Source organism: Acanthaster planci, linkage group LG06 (assembly GCF_054643075.1).
Source record: "Acanthaster planci isolate LZ-2023a linkage group LG06, COTS_SCS, whole genome shotgun sequence".
NCBI classification, from domain to species: Eukaryota; Metazoa; Echinodermata; class Asteroidea; order Valvatida; family Acanthasteridae; genus Acanthaster; species Acanthaster planci.
In genome coordinates, this window is record NC_141782.1 from 20,663,445 (window position 1) to 20,680,851 (window position 17,407).

At 42.3% G+C, this 17,407-nt stretch overlaps 2 protein-coding genes across 5 annotated transcripts; one reads left to right on the forward strand and one right to left on the reverse strand.

Moving 5' to 3' along the window:
- Positions 1-448: 448 nt before the first annotated feature.
- On the reverse strand, positions 449-7,133 carry LOC110990884 (uncharacterized). Of its 4 annotated transcripts, none has more exons than XM_022255968.2 (4): positions 7,010-7,133; positions 5,859-6,014; positions 5,001-5,140; positions 449-3,153 (listed from the first exon to the last, which is right to left on the reverse strand). In XM_022255968.2, exons 2-4 carry the CDS (start codon positions 5,899-5,901, stop codon positions 2,935-2,937), a joined length of 402 nt encoding a protein of 133 aa, XP_022111660.2. In that variant the 5' UTR covers positions 5,902-6,014; positions 7,010-7,133; the 3' UTR covers positions 449-2,934. The 4 variants fall into 4 exon arrangements, with proteins under 4 accessions (XP_022111660.2, XP_022111659.2, XP_086994419.1 ...); XM_022255967.2 differs by lacking the exon at positions 7,010-7,133 and adding an exon at positions 6,790-6,922; XM_087138293.1 differs by lacking the exons at positions 5,859-6,014; positions 7,010-7,133 and adding an exon at positions 6,790-6,896 and having other exon boundaries at positions 449-2,014; positions 2,933-3,153.
- Positions 7,134-7,705: 572 nt separating this feature from the next.
- On the forward strand, positions 7,706-17,193 carry LOC110990885 (kelch-like protein 28). The gene is made up of 9 exons (XM_087138292.1): positions 7,706-7,798; positions 8,511-8,590; positions 10,158-10,322; positions 11,871-12,018; positions 12,270-12,563; positions 13,276-13,518; positions 14,000-14,198; positions 14,858-15,151; positions 15,951-17,193. The coding sequence occupies exons 3-9, from the start codon at positions 10,186-10,188 to the stop codon at positions 16,355-16,357; spliced, it is 1,722 nt and encodes a 573-aa protein (XP_086994418.1). The 5' UTR covers positions 7,706-7,798; positions 8,511-8,590; positions 10,158-10,185; the 3' UTR covers positions 16,358-17,193.
- Positions 17,194-17,407: the final 214 nt, after the last annotated feature.

Sequence of the window (17,407 nt, forward strand, 5' to 3'; positions counted from 1 at the left end):
ACTTCATTGGATAAGTAAACAATTATGCCATTAAGATAGAGCTTATGATTAGTATCCCGTAATAATCGACACATTCCAGGTCCGAGTACGAACGGATAAAATGAGTCACTCTGCATTGTAATTGGAGACTGGCCTCATGCATGAACTAACGCGGCGCATCCCGAAATTTATTGCATCACTGTAAAACGGTCCAGTCTTAAACATATTCTCCTAAAAAAAAGTGGTTGGATGCTTTGGCGGTAATTGATATATTTTATTGTTTAAATTGTCATGCAAAAACTAGAAAAAAAATTAATCAAAAAAAGCAAAAGCACAATTTACAAAAGAAAAAAAAACGGTTGTCATCAGTTTAGATTTCGGCTCCAAATTTTGGATCCAACATAATTAGTAACACTGCATAAATTCTGTTCAACTGAGATATGACAAATGTACACTTATAAACCAAACGTGAAAGAACTGTGGTTAACGTTTATTTCTTCCATGCAACAGATATAACGAAAACATTTCAGGAAGGTATAACACCATTTTAAATGATTAAAATGTATTCGGAATATACAGGGTAATTAATTAACTTAACAATACATGTATTAAGTTTTAGTAATGTAGTATTAATAGAAAGCTAACAATAACACACCTGAAGTATGCACGAGAAGGATTAATTAAATATCATATCGCCCGAGGGAACCTGGGTGTCATTAGGAAGTCACTCTATGACTTTGTCTTAATAAAGCCCCTTCAAAGTGGCCGACCCGATCCCCCTTTTATCATCAAAAGCGAGCAAAGAGTACAGTCGCCAATGTCTAAGGAGAAAAGGAACTATGCATATTGTCATCATATCATTTTTTGCAATTTTAAAAAGTGCAGATGGTGCCCTAAAAACCCTCTCTTTCAGGCATGGTTTGTATATACATGAATATAAAAAAACATATGAAAAGGATGATCCCTGAAGCTTTGGATATAAAGTACCAATTATTAAAATATCAAATGGAAAAGGATATATGGGTATTATTTGCATACTTTTGATATTAATTTACATCATTAAGGCTTCATTTCCCTTCATCTGTAGTAATTTATCTGACAGCCACACGCCAAGACTTTGTTCTCTGAAGTTTGAAATAACACTTTTTTTGTCCATTGAAAAGTCAGTTTTTATCTTTGCCAAGCTGGTGATTTCAAGTTAAAAACATGTTTGCCAAGACGGGAAAATCGAGGGTTACTATTCGCCACTAACATTTCCAAAATTTCTCAAGGGAACTCTATTACACACTCCTTTCACGGAGGTCATCCAGGAAATCCATCCTCTTGATGAGCAAACTAGCATCTGAACGACGGCCTTTGCTACTTGGATGTTTTTAAAATTCATACTCTGAAAAACCTCCCAGAGCTGCATAATGAATAATTGAAATAGACCCAGAGAGCATCACAAGTGCACTTGGAAATAAGGCGGTAACATGGGTAATGTAAATAACTCAGAAAGACAATGCTTTTGAAAATGATATCCTGATCTGTTGTCATTTAAATCTAGGTCTTCTGGTTGTTTGAATCAAATGTCATTTTTTTGTTTTGCTTCTGCTTATTGAAATTTGTAAAAGTGTTTATTGATGTGAAGATATTGCATCTGTCTACCGCTCATAATGCACAGACATATCCATCAAATGTGAACAAAATGACAATGAAGATCTTGACTCTATACACAATTGCACATGTACACATCCGTAAGCCCACTCTACTTTACCCCAATAGAAACTTTCCCAAAGATCAATCAAAAGCGACTAGGAGGCTCGAGACCCGGCCTTTCGTCGCAGTGAGCAAAGTAAACTAAACCAAACTGAATTGTGGAGGCCCCAGTACCAGCTACGGAGGCAAAAAAATGATTTCTATGCTTATGGGTTTTTTACTCATGGGGGAGCTACTCATCCCCTAGCGATGGGCTTGCACATGGCGCTGATTAGTGTCCATTGAAAGTTGGAATCCAAAGAATGTGAAACCTTTGGTTTTCTAGAAAGTGGAGAATCTGAGAAGAATTTAGGAAGGTAAATTAAGGGTTTAAACGCTCTAGGCTGGACCTGTATCCAACAAAGGCAAGTTTTATGAGAATTATGTGCCTGTTGACAGGAATCTACTAAATCTTTATTAATTTGTCCAAATTTAATCCATTTTTACAAGCCTACACGTACCTTATAATTTTAAAGTGTTGTCTCAAAAGTACCAATGTGAATCTATTTCTGCACTTGTTTCTGATGAATTTAAGACTTTAGAACTTATTAAAGAAAGTGCCTGAAATCATGCTATTTTGTTGTTGCAATCACAATTATTTCTAATAATGGAAATACACGGACACACCAAACATTCAATACACCATTAAAAACCTTTTTCTCATACAAACATGAAATGGAATACAAACACAGAATACAAACTGTGAATCATGCCTCATCATTGCCTCTTCCCAAATTAAGGGTGCAGACCACTAATTCAAGTGAGAGTTTCTGGCCAGCTCATTAGCATTAAAAGTGCCCCCACAGTATTTTTTGAAAAGGAGATTGTTTGGCCCCCAAAATGGTGAGATTGTGTAAAGCGTTGCCAGGATCAACTCCCTGGGTCTTTGAGCTTTCACGCAGAAGGGCCAATAACTATGGTTGAAAAATGGTCGTAAGTGCCCGAGAAAGTTGAGGGTTGCCACTTGAGAAATGGCTGCAATCAGTCTTCGGAAAAATCACTTTTTGGGGGGTGATTACGGTTTTGTGGGAATAATTATAAATGTAATTGGTTATCCCACAAAAAATTGAAAAGAAATTGAAAGATTAGTGACCAGACAAGAATTTCATTTGTGTTTCGGAAATCTCAGGGATGTTGGCGTGCATGTTATTAGGCCCTTAACAGTGCTAGGCTGATTTAATACTGTTTTCAAAGGGGCTTGAATCAGTGGACTTACCCTTAATAGCCCAACCAGGCAGAAACCAACATGGCAACCGGGGTCAGAAGGTTAAAGGTCACCAGGGTGGCCCCGTTGCAGAGGTCTTCTTTGCAGCAGTGCCTACAACCACCGATGGTGGTGCCCTGCACTGACCCACAAGCGTTGGGGCAATCCGGATTCTCTGAAGTGTCACATTTCCGCTCTACTCCAACCAGACCACCAAGTCCACCGCTCGCTTTCTGAAGGGACAAAACAAGAAAAAAGTGGTTTTGAGGGGACCAGGAGAGAAAGAAATGAACGACGTGTGCCCTGTTGGCGCCTTCGACCTTGTCATTTCATTGTCAGTGGTATAGGAGTGAATTTACTTAACCCTCATATAATTTGGACTGAAAAATCCTTCCACATGATTGCAAAATCTATACAATTGGAAGGGTTTATGTAAAGGTATATTTTTGTAAAACCAAATTGCACTATTGTGTATGAGGCCTGCCTGAAGGAAGATTGGTTTCACATCTGTGCATGGCTAGAGAGTGCCAGTCAAGCATGATTAGCAAAGCAGTGGAACCAGTATCTCATCTGGTTCCCTGCCTGCCTGAAGGAGGATTGGTTTCACATCTGTGCATGGCTCAGCTAGAGAGTGCCAGTCAAGAATGATTAACACTAGCAGTGGAACCAGTTTCTCATCTGGTTCCCTGCCTGCCTGAAGGAAGATTGAGTTTCACATCTATGCATGGCTCAGCTAGAGTGTGCCAGTCAAGCATGATTAATACTAGCAGTGGAACCAGTGTCTCATCTGGTTCCCTGCCTGCCTGAAGGAAGATTGGTTTCACATCTGTGCATGGCTCAGCTAGAGAGTGCCAGTCAAGCATGATTAATACTAGCAGTGGAACCAGTGTCTCATCTGGTTCCCTGCCTGCCTGAAGGAAGATTGGTTTCACATCTGTGCATGGCTAGAGAGTGCCAGTCAAGAATGATTAACACTAGCAATGGAACAAGAGTCTCATCTGGTTCCCTGCCTGCCTGAAGGAAGATTGGTTTCACATCTGTGCATGGCTAGAGAGTGCCTGGCAAGCATGATTAATACTAGCAGATGGAACCAGTGTCCCATCTGGTTTCCTGTCCACCTATTCTGCAGACTGGCAAAAACAAATTTGGTCAGGCAGTTTTTGCTCCTTTGAAATATACAAACACCTATTGTTTGCACAAATCTTTGACGCCGGGGAACAAGTCTTCACGTTTCCTTCCCAAAAGACTGTGTGCAGTGGAAACAGGGCTGGAGATAACAGCAATTAAGGGATGTCAATTGCAAAACTTTTCTCAGAGAGAGAGAACAAGCAGTTTTTCACCTTGGCTGGAAAGAGACAGGCAAATGTTGCTATTCCAGATTAAACCTCGGGTGGAACTGTGCAAAATTGTGTTTATTGCTCAGTGTGCTGCCAAGCAAAGAATGGAAGTCAGCCAGGTCCAAAGTGGCAGCATTCTTGTTCCCCAGTCAGTGGGAAGGCAGTGACCCGGCGTGGTGTTTACCAGTCCATCGGCTGTGTGGGTCATGGTTCCCTATTTTTTAGGGGGGGGGAACTTTGAACTTCAACTTTCTTTGAATCCCTGGAAGGAACCCCAACACATGCATTGCAAAGAAATGAACCAGTTCACACTGATTACAATGCTCTCCAAACAAATTCATTTAGATAAAAATCCTGTGGGGGTACTTTTGTTGTTATAAAAAGTTCTTCAACAGAGAAAATTTGGGAAATATGATTTTAAACTCATTTTACCACAGTGGAAGTTCATTAAGAAACTTGTTGGCTGAACAATGCATGAAAAAACAGGTCTAATTTGAGTAAAATGATTGCAGTTACACCACGGATCAATCTCTTTGTTGGGTACGTGTGGTTCTAGAGTTATTCCCCGGTTCTTCTCAGAACCACACATACATATACTCAAGAAAGAGATAGATCAATGGTGTAACCGCAATCGTTTTATTCATATTGTTCTTTCACCATGAAAACCCTCGGGTCTAATTTGGTGGTGCAATTTCTTTGGCTACAGGTCCAAAGTTACTCCCCAACGCTGCCAGATTACTTACGACACACACGCCATCACACTCCACGATGGATGCCACAGCACCGAACCCGTTCTTATTAAAGTTCACATCGCAGAAGCTATTGTAAGTGGGAACAGCATTGGTGTAGTTGCAAGCGTAACATTTTAGGGCCTGGATTGTTCCTACATAATCAAGAAGGAAATAAATTGATAGGTGTATATGTAGGTTTTACTGCTACAGTTTTTCACTGTCACTTTGTTTTGAGTAGCTCGACTGATATTCGGTGGTGTTATCAAAGTTATCGCGAAGAATTCTACTAACTGACAATAGTTTTTCTTGCAATGGCATATTGGCCATCATGTCCCTAAAAAGTCAAATAAGCAGGAAAGCATTTTCATCAGGAAATGGTTCAAAGTTTTCAGACCAATCTCAGAGGGTTTGGCTTTCTTCTTTTTCTCCAGGTCAATTTTTGCTTGCAAGTTAACTTAACTGCCATCTTTGTTGGCTCATTTTTGGAGTAACATCCTCCATTTAAATGTTTAATAATTTGATTTTTTGGGGGGTCACATTTTAATGTTAGTTCCTTAATTTCTGCCTTTGTTTTAATTCCACTTTATTCTCTCTTTATATTCAACCCCTTTGTTAGTCCCTTTTTGTGTTTTTTCATGAAGGTTTTTCATTCATTTAAATGATAAAAGGTCATTTTATGCATTATCTTTCTCAACGTTTTGATGTTTTAAATAAAGCCGCAATTGGGCCTTGTGTGGCTAAAGGTGGATATTTTGACAAATCATCACTGCATTGGAAACCATCATTGAATCAGATTAAGTGTCCCAGGATCGCACTATACCATGGACAGAGAACATTTTCAACATTCCAGTCCACTTCAGTTTGACTTACCAATGCAGGCAAGCAGAGTCAACAAAATTACAAGGTGCTTCATAGTGATCACCTTCAGAGTGCTACAAAAAACTTAAAATCCTGCTAGCCTGACGTTCAAGCGATCCAGGAAGTTGTCTTGGATTGGAACAGGCAAAGCAGCAGGCAAGCACAGATCTATTGATTGACAAATATGCAAATCACTTCTGTTAGTCATGTCAGTGAGTAGGCCCAGAGCCAAATTGAAGGATTTGTACAATCATGTGATGATGTAGTCATAAGTTCCCTCTACCATGCCTCAACCATCTCAGGTTCAGTCTCCACTCAAGATCCCTATATTTGATCTGTGCTTCATAAGCTTCCGCATGGCCATCCCATGGCATGATTGAAAAACCGACTAGGCCATACTACAGTCATTCTATTCAGTATTACGTAATGTGCATCAAGCGGGCTGGCGCGGGCCAGCACACGTACGTATTGAGCCTTTCTCGCACTCGCACCATAATCTGCTTGAGTAACGACCTTCTAAAGCATGACGCAGGCAGGTTTGAAAGCCGGATCGCATTGGATTAAATAGCTCTTACACGGTCTAGTCTCGCTTGCTTAAATAACTCCCAACGTTGGCATGCACAAAGCAAAGAAGTATCCTTTGTCCTGATTCCTCCACATGCTCTATGCACACATCTATCTACGCTCCAGCATTGTTATCAGCCTGGTAGCCCCACTAGTGTGGCACGGACTCTCACTCCCGATCCATCCTTAATCTATCCTTAACTTAAGGATAGATCGGGAGTGAGAGTCCGTGCCACACTAGTGGGGTTATCAGCCTGAGTACATAAGTCATAAGTACAATCAGACAATACATAATGTGACCCATCATCCACACTTTTCCTTTTATGATTAATGGTCTCAAAAATATTGATCATCGATACGAAGACAGTGGTGGTCTTACCCTTATTGTAAAAGCCTCCTAAAATTAAAACAGCATGAACACGATGAGCGATCACGTACACACGACACATCGCACAATGAAATGACACGGCACTGCATGTGACGTATCGCGTAATGCAAACTACGCGTATACGCGTAAGCGCGCGCATCATTAGGCGCGTGTCACTAAATATGACACGCTCAAAATGCATGTCGTGAAAATACACGTAAACACTACTTACTGCTGTGTAAAAATGTCTGTGATGTCAACAACCTGCGGTTATGCAGACATCACAATTTGCATTTTACATAACGCCGTAACGTTCCACTTTTTGTCCACTGCAGTCCCTCTTACAATATTAAATAAAGTCCCCGCTTTAGTGCCGGGTTCCCCGGGGCCGGGATTACAATGATTGACAGGTGCATTAGCGGGATCAGTGCGCACGGCGCAGTCACCCAAATCGTCACGGTAGGCTACTCGACCGCGGTGGCAAACTGATTTAAAGAATGCCATGTCACCGATGACGATCGACTGCCTGGCGCCTGCAAATCCAGTTATGCTTGCATGTTCTGAGCGCCGGTGGCAGCTAGGCGTGAATTACATCAGCATTTCCCCCTTTTACTGTGGCACAAAGTAAACTGGTTTAAAAATGTAGAGTGAACGTGTACCGTGACATTGACGAGTGTGTAGTTGAAATTAAATTAACATAGTTCAGTCTTGGTTGAAATCGACTTTGCATTTCATTTTGTGCTGCAAATAGGCTGCTACCTCAAATGAAAAGCGGGTTTGTTGAGGTGTTAAATTTAATTACGTGTTTTGCCCTTACACCGACGTATACCAACATTGTATATCCTTTTCCTGTAAGTTTTGAATAAATTCACTTGCGTGGGACTCGAACCCACGACTCGGCAAGTGCAGGCGTCTACCACTTGACTATATGAGCTTGTCGGGGTCCAATTATAAAGCCAGATGTAGCGGGTACCGCGAAACCATTTCAAGATGTACTGTTCATGTATCGATACTTGTTCATGTGAGTTTCAAAGACGTACAAGAGCACATTTTTCGTAGGTCCATAATTTTCCCAAATGAGGGCTGTAGGCATACCGCAAGAAACAGTTTTCGCACGGCCCCGCGGACTTCGTACAATGCATGCCTTGCCGGCGCGTCTAGTCTGTCAACCGCTGAGTCGATCGGCCCAGGGTCCGGTCGCACCCGGCCGCGCCTGCCCGCGCCCAGGGTCGCGCTCTCACCTTCACCTCTGAGGCTCATACGTCAGAATTATTCAATCGACATTAGTCGGGCTCCCTGATATCACTACGTGTTCGTGGTACTTGGGAACGTCTAGGCTGTGTCAAAGTCTTTTCAAAGAATTCAGCATAGGCGAACATACTTAAATTGAATCTCGTTTTTATCGCGTAGGCCTTGGTACTACTTCAAGGGCAACTATTGTGTCGCTGTATTCTTTATTCCCCCGTGGTTGTTGTAATTAGGTTGAATACCTTTTCTTGAACTATCTCAACTAACTTCATGAATTGCTGCCTTGATTTTCACTAACATTTTCGCAGTTGAAACCCCCTCAAGCAGCACACTAGGCCATGGTATAGGATGAAGACTGCCGTCCAAGAATCGTGTAGACCTAGATGATACAGGCATAGCGGCCTACTACTACCGACTACTACTCGTAGGCCTACATATTTTGTTGTCCGTAATCTTCATCTTGGGACCAACTTTTCTCGCTCTAGACTTGAGACTGGCCCGGGCAGTTGTGTAACGTCTACTCAGCCCACTACGTACTGAGAAATATATTGACAAAAGACAAGTGGTAGGTATTGTTTGGAAAATTTCTCCTTTTTACATGTTTTAATTCTCTTTCTAGCCCTATAAGCCAATTTTCTGTTCCATGCCATGTCGATTTTAGTGCTCCCTGTGCCAGTAAGTGAGCGAAGCTAGAGGGGAACAAATTGTATACAATAACAATTGCGAGCATCCATTCACCAAAGTTACGCATTGTCATGAATTGGTTTCCCTCTATTATGGTTAAGTCTTCTGAGCATGTGCACCTGCACAGAAGACTTGTGCGATAGCATGCATGTGTGATAGCACTTGGCGTGAAGTCACTATTTCTGATTATTATTATTGTGGACTTTTATAACATACCACTTCTTAGTTCTTTATCCTGGTTGGCTGAAATACGGTCACGTGTGGTACACTCTAGGCTAGTACATGAATTTGGCGTCAGTGTGACTTGACACAAGCCTAGACATTGCATGCGTGTCAATTCCAGAGACTAAGGTCCTGTCAGGTACTAGTCTTGAAAATTTGTGACTGCTTATTGCGCCCTCTGGAGGATGTCCTGAATCGAAACAATTTAAAGCCTGGAAGATTTCTTTTCTTTGTTGACTGTAGCAACACAAAATTAGACTGCGTCTATGAAAACTAAAATGAACCTTCAATATTTTTGCAATTTTTGAAGTGCCATTGAAAGTTGAATAAAACAGTTCAAACCCTAGTATTTTTTCTCTTTTTAGGTGTGTTGTAAAACACATATAAACTGGCCAAATTCGGTCACTAGTGTAGGCCTATGCCCCCTCAGGCCTGTGAGTGACCAGAAGAGAGAGTCCTTCAGCCTCGGGAAAGAGGACCCTCTTCTTGTCACTCACAGTCCCTCGGGGACATACATGTAGACGTGCTCTAGGACATCGTTGTCAGTCCATTAACACATGGGGCAAATTTACCCTTCGTGCTATTCAATAATGTACAAAAGCTCCTGGATGTCCGACAGCAGGATAAGTTCATGGAATGCCCCACCAACTGTAAAAAGTTGTAAAAAAAGTCCACAATACACGTCTTGTTCTGGGCAAAACAACTCCCATTGGGCAAAACTAATTTTGGGGGAGATTCACCCAGGCAGTCATGAAAAAATGAATGAAAAACGGAATCTTGTGATGAGCGCAGTACGTGATATTGCGACATGTTCAGTACGCCTAGTGTTGTTACCACAATCATGACAGTAAACACTAAGTCAATTTATTGCCTGTTGATTGTGCATTTGTCATGGTTTCTCTTTCAAATATTCTTCCAAAAATTGAAGCCCAAGCTAAATACTAAATTCTAAATTTGACTTTTCAGGACATTTTATTGCTTTCAGATGGCTTATTCATTACAGCAGAAAAAAATAGTGGCATCTGCAAATAGAATTCTTTCCAAAAGGTTGGCTTTTAAATTAATGTGATTGTCCCACACGGAATTCTTGTTCTCTTATACAAAAGTGGGGCTCTAGAGTATATTGCTGTCTGAGTTTATGCATGAATGTGCTAATGGAAGAAGTATTATGTCGCAGTGATTTCTTCTAGTCACGGTAATCTCTCTCCTGTCATTCTTAAAATTAGGTTCTAAGCTGCATTAGGGGAGTTGACAATGGGGGAGCCAGTGACATGGCACAGGGATGGCTGCCACCACAGCACAGTGTTAGAGATGTTAGAGCGATTCCGCAAGGAGGGCCACCTCTGCGATGTCACACTGAAGATAGACAAGCACTGTCTACAGGCGCATAGGTGAGATTCAGTTTGAGCAGGTTAAAAATGGATACATCTATAGACTTGTCGCGTAGACTACAGAGGGCGTAACACAGCCTCATGCACAATGAGGACAAATGGCATCTTTCAGAATTGGAAATAGGCTCCCTGTCCCCCACGAAAGCCAAGATTTGCCTGTGAATGAAATACCAACCACTTCAGTTCATCATCTTTCTTTAGAAACCTCTGGAGCATAGTCCCACATTGAAGGTGAAAATTACAGACAAGAGTCCTTGAGAATTGTTTGGAGGTATTTTATCAATTGAAGAAACTGACTTAACTGTTAAAGGAGAATTTGGGAAATGCATGTACAGTGTATTCTGAACAATTACAATTTATAACAGATTGGGAAACAAATGGGCATTTTCAGATGACCTCGACCTGTGCTGGCAACTTGGAGTCCATTTAAAGGACTATCATTTAATCACAATTTTTAAAAGGAAATGTCATTCGTATTATTCATGTTATACTTTTAGATATTTTGAAAGGCATCCTACCACCTTTAGTATGTATTCAGTACAAACCTCTTCATTGCCTTCAAGGAAATATATGGAATTCTCACTTGTAAATATGAAGTTACTGTTATCAATAATATACAACTGGTGATTGCTTCGAGAGGTGGAGTGTAAGCAGCCTCTTGAGATGATCCTGAAGCATTCTATTTAAATAGAATATTCCATGGAGGGTTTTGCAACACTGATAACTGATAAATTTGATCTGAATAAGGGAATAAATGGGTGAGTGGCGGGTCTTAAACGTTAATTTCAGACTGGCCAAGCACATATTTATTCCCATTCATAAATACCTTTTCAGTCAGAGAGTCAAAAGAAGTCAATGTATGATGGTTTTCCAATGATTTTGTTGTCGAATTTTACTTTCGTTTGCCGAAACACCCCCATCCATTTCATTTTATAGTTGCCCAAAAGAATCTCCTTATATGGACATGGCGCGCGAGCGGCGAGCCGCATGCTCTTGTCCATTCAGAATCGATTAAACTGTGTTGTGTCCGTGTGCTAAAACATGATTTACAAATATGTACGCAGCTGGCATTATCACTTCTCGGTAGGTGTTATCAAATTTTAATGCGCAATCAAGGTCCACGTTGTTGAATAGAGAGACTGTCAGGAGGTCAGAGGTATTTATGAATGCATGTTAAAGGCATGACTTTTTGAATAAGAATTGTGTGAAAACTTGCCAGCACTTTTTCAAATCACCTCTTTTATGAGATATTTTGAACCCAGCTCTGTAGTGCTGGCACTTCGGAATGTGTGTAATGTGCAACCTGCACATCAGTGTGCATTTGCATATGATGCAGGTGGTCGTATATGTACCTACAGTTCTTTGATTGCTTTGTGTACACGTGTAGTTCTTTTGGTCCTGAAAAGCAAGCTCACAAATGTGGTGAATGTCATGTGACCAGTTCTCAGCCAATCATGATACAGAATCTGCAGGCGAGGTATTATACTAACGATTATTTCCCTTTCCATGTCGTTGGTTTGCCTAAATATCTTGTTTTTCTTGGTACAGGCTTGTCCTTGCCGCTAGCAGCCCCTATTTTCAAGCTATGTTCATGGGCAGCATGCAAGAAAGTCGACTAGACACCATCATCATGAAAGATGTTGACCCCACAGCCCTGGAAGCCATGGTGTCCTATGCCTACACGGCCTCCATCAAGGTACGCTTTTGGGGATGTATGCAGGAAGGGGACTGTTCTACCACAGGAAAAAGTGTTCAGAATTATCCATTTTGAACACTCAATTTTTGAGGCCTTTTTGAAATTGAAGAAAATAATTAAATTGTGAAAAGATAATATCAGACTGTTATAGATCTATAATTTCTAGCATCATGTGTCTGGGACATAGTCTAATATAAAAGGGATTGTATTTTGTCGTAATCACTTCCACGGGTACACACTTGTCTGATTAGCTGGAGTCAAACAATGTCGAGAGCATCCTGGCCTGTGCGAGTCTCCTCCAAGTCACCAGTGTATCCAGCGCATGCTGCCAGTTCCTAGCCTCCCACCTGGGCCCCAGCAATTGCCTGGGTGTGTGGCGTCTGGCCGACCTGTACTCCTTCCACGACCTGGGCCAGCAGGCCCTCAAGTACGCCCGGGACCACTTCCGGCAGGTGTCGGTGGAGGCGGAGTTCCGGTCGTTGACCGGGGCGGAGCTGGAAACATTGATTGCATGCGAGGAACTGGCAGTGGATTGTGAAGAGCAAGTAAGTTCCAGGTCTTTGCTTTATGTGTTAGAGGGCATCAATATCGACATCAGGTGTTTTGTTTTTTCGATAGCCTAAAGCTAACATTGTAGAATCCAGAATTTTGCATGCAGAAAACAAAAATATATATTAAATTGAGAAACACTGCCTTGGATTCATTTCTCAAAAACTCTAATTGTGTTGCCTAATTTAACAGTTTTTGGCCAATTGTAATGAATTCTCTCGTGCCATGACCATGAATCAACCCTCCTATGGTTTTACAGCACAAATATGCTAAGAGTGACTTCAGCATAGGAGGGTTAACCACTTCCTGCCGGGTGGCTTTCTCTTGAGCGGGATGTGATGGCGAGACGTTTCCAAGATTTTCCGTTTTCAAAATTCTTCAAAAATTCATGTGTTCATTTACTGGACATTTACACCCACACGAACGACTCTCTGGTGGCTACTCTAATCTGTCAGGCAACCTTCATTGACACCCAAGTATTCAGTCCATGCCTAACAATTCTGAATCTCCCATTGTAACAAAGTTTTTCAAATGTCCTCGGGGTCAGGGTTTCAAGTCCGTAGCTTTGTATTGTTTGGATTAGGAAACATACATGTAGTTTGGATGGTGCTTGATGTGATGCCAAGCAACTGGGCAAGTACCACTGTGTATCCCGGATAGCCACGTACCTGTGAAGTAGAGATAACTTGAACTCACTCCCTTAACCAGGTTTTTCAAGTCATAGTTGAGTGGGCCAAGTTTGATCCCTCCCAGCGCGCCTCTCAGCTCTGGCCCCTCCTGAAGCATGTGGCGGTACATCTCCTCTCGCCGGAGTATCTGCTGGACCAGATTGAGACCGAGCCAATTCTATTGCAAGAGGGCACCATTATGTCGCACCTCATCCAGCTATTGCAGGTCAACAATAAGGCAGAGAGCTCCGTGCAAATCAGGGGGCACAGGAAGAAGGTGAAGGTAAGAACTTCCTTTCTGTCCTTGTCTTGAAAGCTTCAAGGATTCGATAGCGGAGTAGGACTGCTAACTTTACCTTGTGCTTGTTGGTTAATTTTGCAAAAGGTTTAAAGAATCTACGGTTGGGTTGCTGCTTAGTGTTGAAATTGGACTAAATCCGATTGGCACCCAAGGAGTATGATATGTCTCAAATAGTTTGAACATTCCTGTTTCCACTGGAATGCTCCCTTATGGAAGATGATGCATTTCTGATGAGAATGTGATGCATCCCCTATTAGGAACACGCCCTTCCCAAGATAGTATGGGCTCACGTGGACCACTGTCCAAATTTGGGAACATGCCTTGTTCTTAGAAAGAGCAGCTGGGTGTTCACAATTTGACACAAGCAGTGTTCTTGTTGGAATGATCCATTGTAGTCCGACCCTGCAAATGTTGGCATTGGCACTGCATCTTCAGTCACGTTTCTTGTCAAATATACCGGCAGGTGTTGCTCGCAGTAGGAGGGGAGCAGGAAGGGTGCTCCCTGAATTCTTGCCACATCTTCTCAGACGACAGCGACTGCTGGTCCGCGTCAGTACCTTGTCAGTCGTCGGGCCAGCTGGAGGACAAGCCAATCGCAGCAATGAAATTGGGGAGGTCGGCATTTGGAATCGCGTGCGATGGGAATCAGGTCTACGTGGCAGGTGTGTACACCATGCTATCCTGTTTTCTGTGTGGTCTGAAAAGCTCGTGTAAATATTTAAATTATTTGTTGACCCTGTGTCACAGGTCATAAGGACAGTGGCACTCAGGCTATTTTGAGACTCTGAGTCTGTGTCTGAAGTTGTGGCTATGGCTGGAATTAATATGTTTGCCAATGGAAGCCACATGGCTGGTAGCTGCAGCCAGGTCCTGTAGACATGACTGTCAATCCCAGCTGTGGCTGGTTGAAACTGACACAGACTTGCAGTGGCTGATGCTGTATTCAGATTGCATGTGGGACAACCAAAAGTAACTTCAATAGCGACTGACATCCCTGTCAGTGGTTTTCGTCAGAAAATCCTTTTGCCATCAGCATGCCTGTGTAAATGATGACATTTGAGGACACCGTGATTTGCATACTCTCTCGTCATATATAATCCATTGCTATTTGCTCAATTGTTGGATGGTAATCAACCCCCTTAACCTTTGAAATATCTGGCTGCGGACCAGCCTTAAGCAATAAAGTTGTTTCCATCTGAACTGGCCATTATAAATTTATGGTCCCCCCATTACAAAAAGTCTAGCCATGCCCGTGCTATTACCTCTTGTACTTCGAGTAGGGCTTGGAATGAACCAGAGCAATATCTTCAACTCCCTCCAGGTGGGCTCTCCACATCATCCAGTTCCATCAGCACCGTTGAGCGCTACAGCCCGACCGCCAACGCCTGGCAGGAAGTAGCTACAATGAGGGAGGGGCGTCACGGATGCCAGGCCTGTCTGCTCAACAACGCGGGCTACGTCTTTGGCGGCCACAATGGCAGTAGCTACTCCAAGACCATGGAGCGGTTCTGCCCGGTCAGCGGGGTCTGTGACTATGTCGCTGAGCTGCCGCAAGCCAAGGCATTCATGGGATCGGTAGTACTAGGAGGTTGCATCTATGTCATCGGTGGTACAGGTGTGCTATACAAATATTATATGGTCTATTTCTGCTGGATGGTATGGACAAGCAATGAGGTTACTAGTGCACGTCTGTGTGCCCCTAGAGACTCTCAGTGACCATAAAAGGGTCCTGTTTCCTCAAGAGGACTCTCTGAATTCCCGAGGCCAAATAGGACTCTCTTCTGGTCACTCACAGGCCCGAGGGTGGCACAGACATGCACTAGAAACTCAATTCTGCCAGTCCTTGGGTGTTTTAAAACATACCTCTGCCCACAATCGTAACAAAAGACGTTTCTAGGGGTTTGTAGGGGGTTCTATGACTACAGAGGGCTCACTTTGATCTGGCAATGTCTCCGGAAATTACACGTGCAATCTTATGACATGCATGCCGTTCAAACTGACACAAATATCATGCATCATATGATCAAGTATCATTTTATATGATACTGAATCTCACATGATAGTGTTGAGCCAGCACCAGCATATTAGCTCTCCATGGTATCAGAAGTTGATAAACTAGTTCCCAAGCCGAAGCCAATTGAACTAGTTTGTCAACTTCTTGAAACAAGGCTAATTCCATGCCGTACTTCATGCTAGCAGTATTGCTGAGCACTGCTTAACATTTACATATGTCATTGTCTTTTTTATAGAGGTTCATTATTGACTTCTTGCTTCTATGTCGTCAATTTGAAAAGAACGATACTATGGTATTAAGAAAGATTGATCATCTGCAGAGGTTTCATGAAAAATGTGGTGTAAACAGTGCGAGTAAAAAAATGTAACATTAACCATTGATTTATTGCTTTTACTCTTAGGAAGCAATGGACAAAACATTTACCACAACAGCGTTCATTGCTATGATCCCGTTGGCAACCGATGGAACACTGTTATGCCATTACAGGAGTGCCGTGCCTATGTGGGTGCCGCTGTGGTGAACGGCTGCATCTATGCCATCGGTGGCTTCAATGGGAAGTGGCTCAAGACCGTTGAGAAGTACGACCCTGCCGCCAATCGCTGGGTCCAGGTGGCACCCATGAAGCACGAGCGCAGCAGCTTCGGGCTGTGTGTGGCGGATGGGCAGATCTACGTTGCTGGCGGGTTTGACGGCAGGCGCAGCCTGAGCACGGCAGTCAAGTATGACCCTGCCACGGACAGCTGGACGTCAGTCGCCAGCATGCCTGGCAGCTGGTATGGCATGCGTTTGGCTTTCCTTAATTGGTGAAGACAAGTGGCATTGAATAGGAGGATGAAATGAAACAGGTCAATACCAAGTTATGCTTCTCTCCTAAGGGAGCCCGAAAGTGCAGTTCAGTTGAATATTGGCCAGCAGCGATCATTGTAATTCAACTGATATGTTCAGATTTGGTCAAACTTTATTCTACCAAGGTGTCAGCATCAGATAACATGATTGATTTGGCCCCAAAACCCCGGAAATTTTCCCCAAATCCCAGAGTTTGTCTCTGTCTGAAAAACAGTGCTAAAATGCACCTCTGCCAATGCCTCTACTGTAAAGTCAAGTCTGCCTATTAAGACATCTATGTACCATGGGCTAGAGTTATTTTCAGGGCAATTATTTCTTACAGGACTCGTGTGGCATGCATATTTCCAGCCATCATTCTTTTTAAAAAATGTTATAGCATAGAATACCCAAGTGTGATGTCATTTTGAACCAGGAATTGCAATGCAAGCAAATGGAGTAAAGGGGCATGTTGGTTCACCTGATAGTTCACCTGATAGTTCACATAATTGTGACACATAATACACTCATAATTGTGTTGATGGTGCATTCACTTTGGTACTCTATAGTAAAAGAGGCTGAATATTTCGAATGTATTTGGCAAACTATCTGTTTTTTAAAATTACAACTGCCGCAGTTTTTTATCTTACTACTTTTAAGCATCACACGAATTTTTTAATTTCCTTCACCTTATCTCATGTGAAATGTTAATTTAGTTTTTCTAATAATGCAGGTGATTAATAATATGTAGAAAATGGCTTGTTTTATTGTAAGATTTTCATTTCAATGAAACCTTAAAAATAAGCAAATCAGGATACGAAGCAGTGTTTGTAATTGTTTTTTAATGTGAATTGTATTGACGTAATTGATTTGATGAACATCCAGGTCAAGACAGTGCGTGAACAAAATGATAAAAAGAAAAGAAAGCTTCAAGAGATCTCCAGAAGGGTATGCAGGACGCTAAGCGGATGTAGTTTTGCGCTCCAGAGGACCAGCCTTTTCGGCCTTTTTCATTTGCAAATATTGACTGCCTGA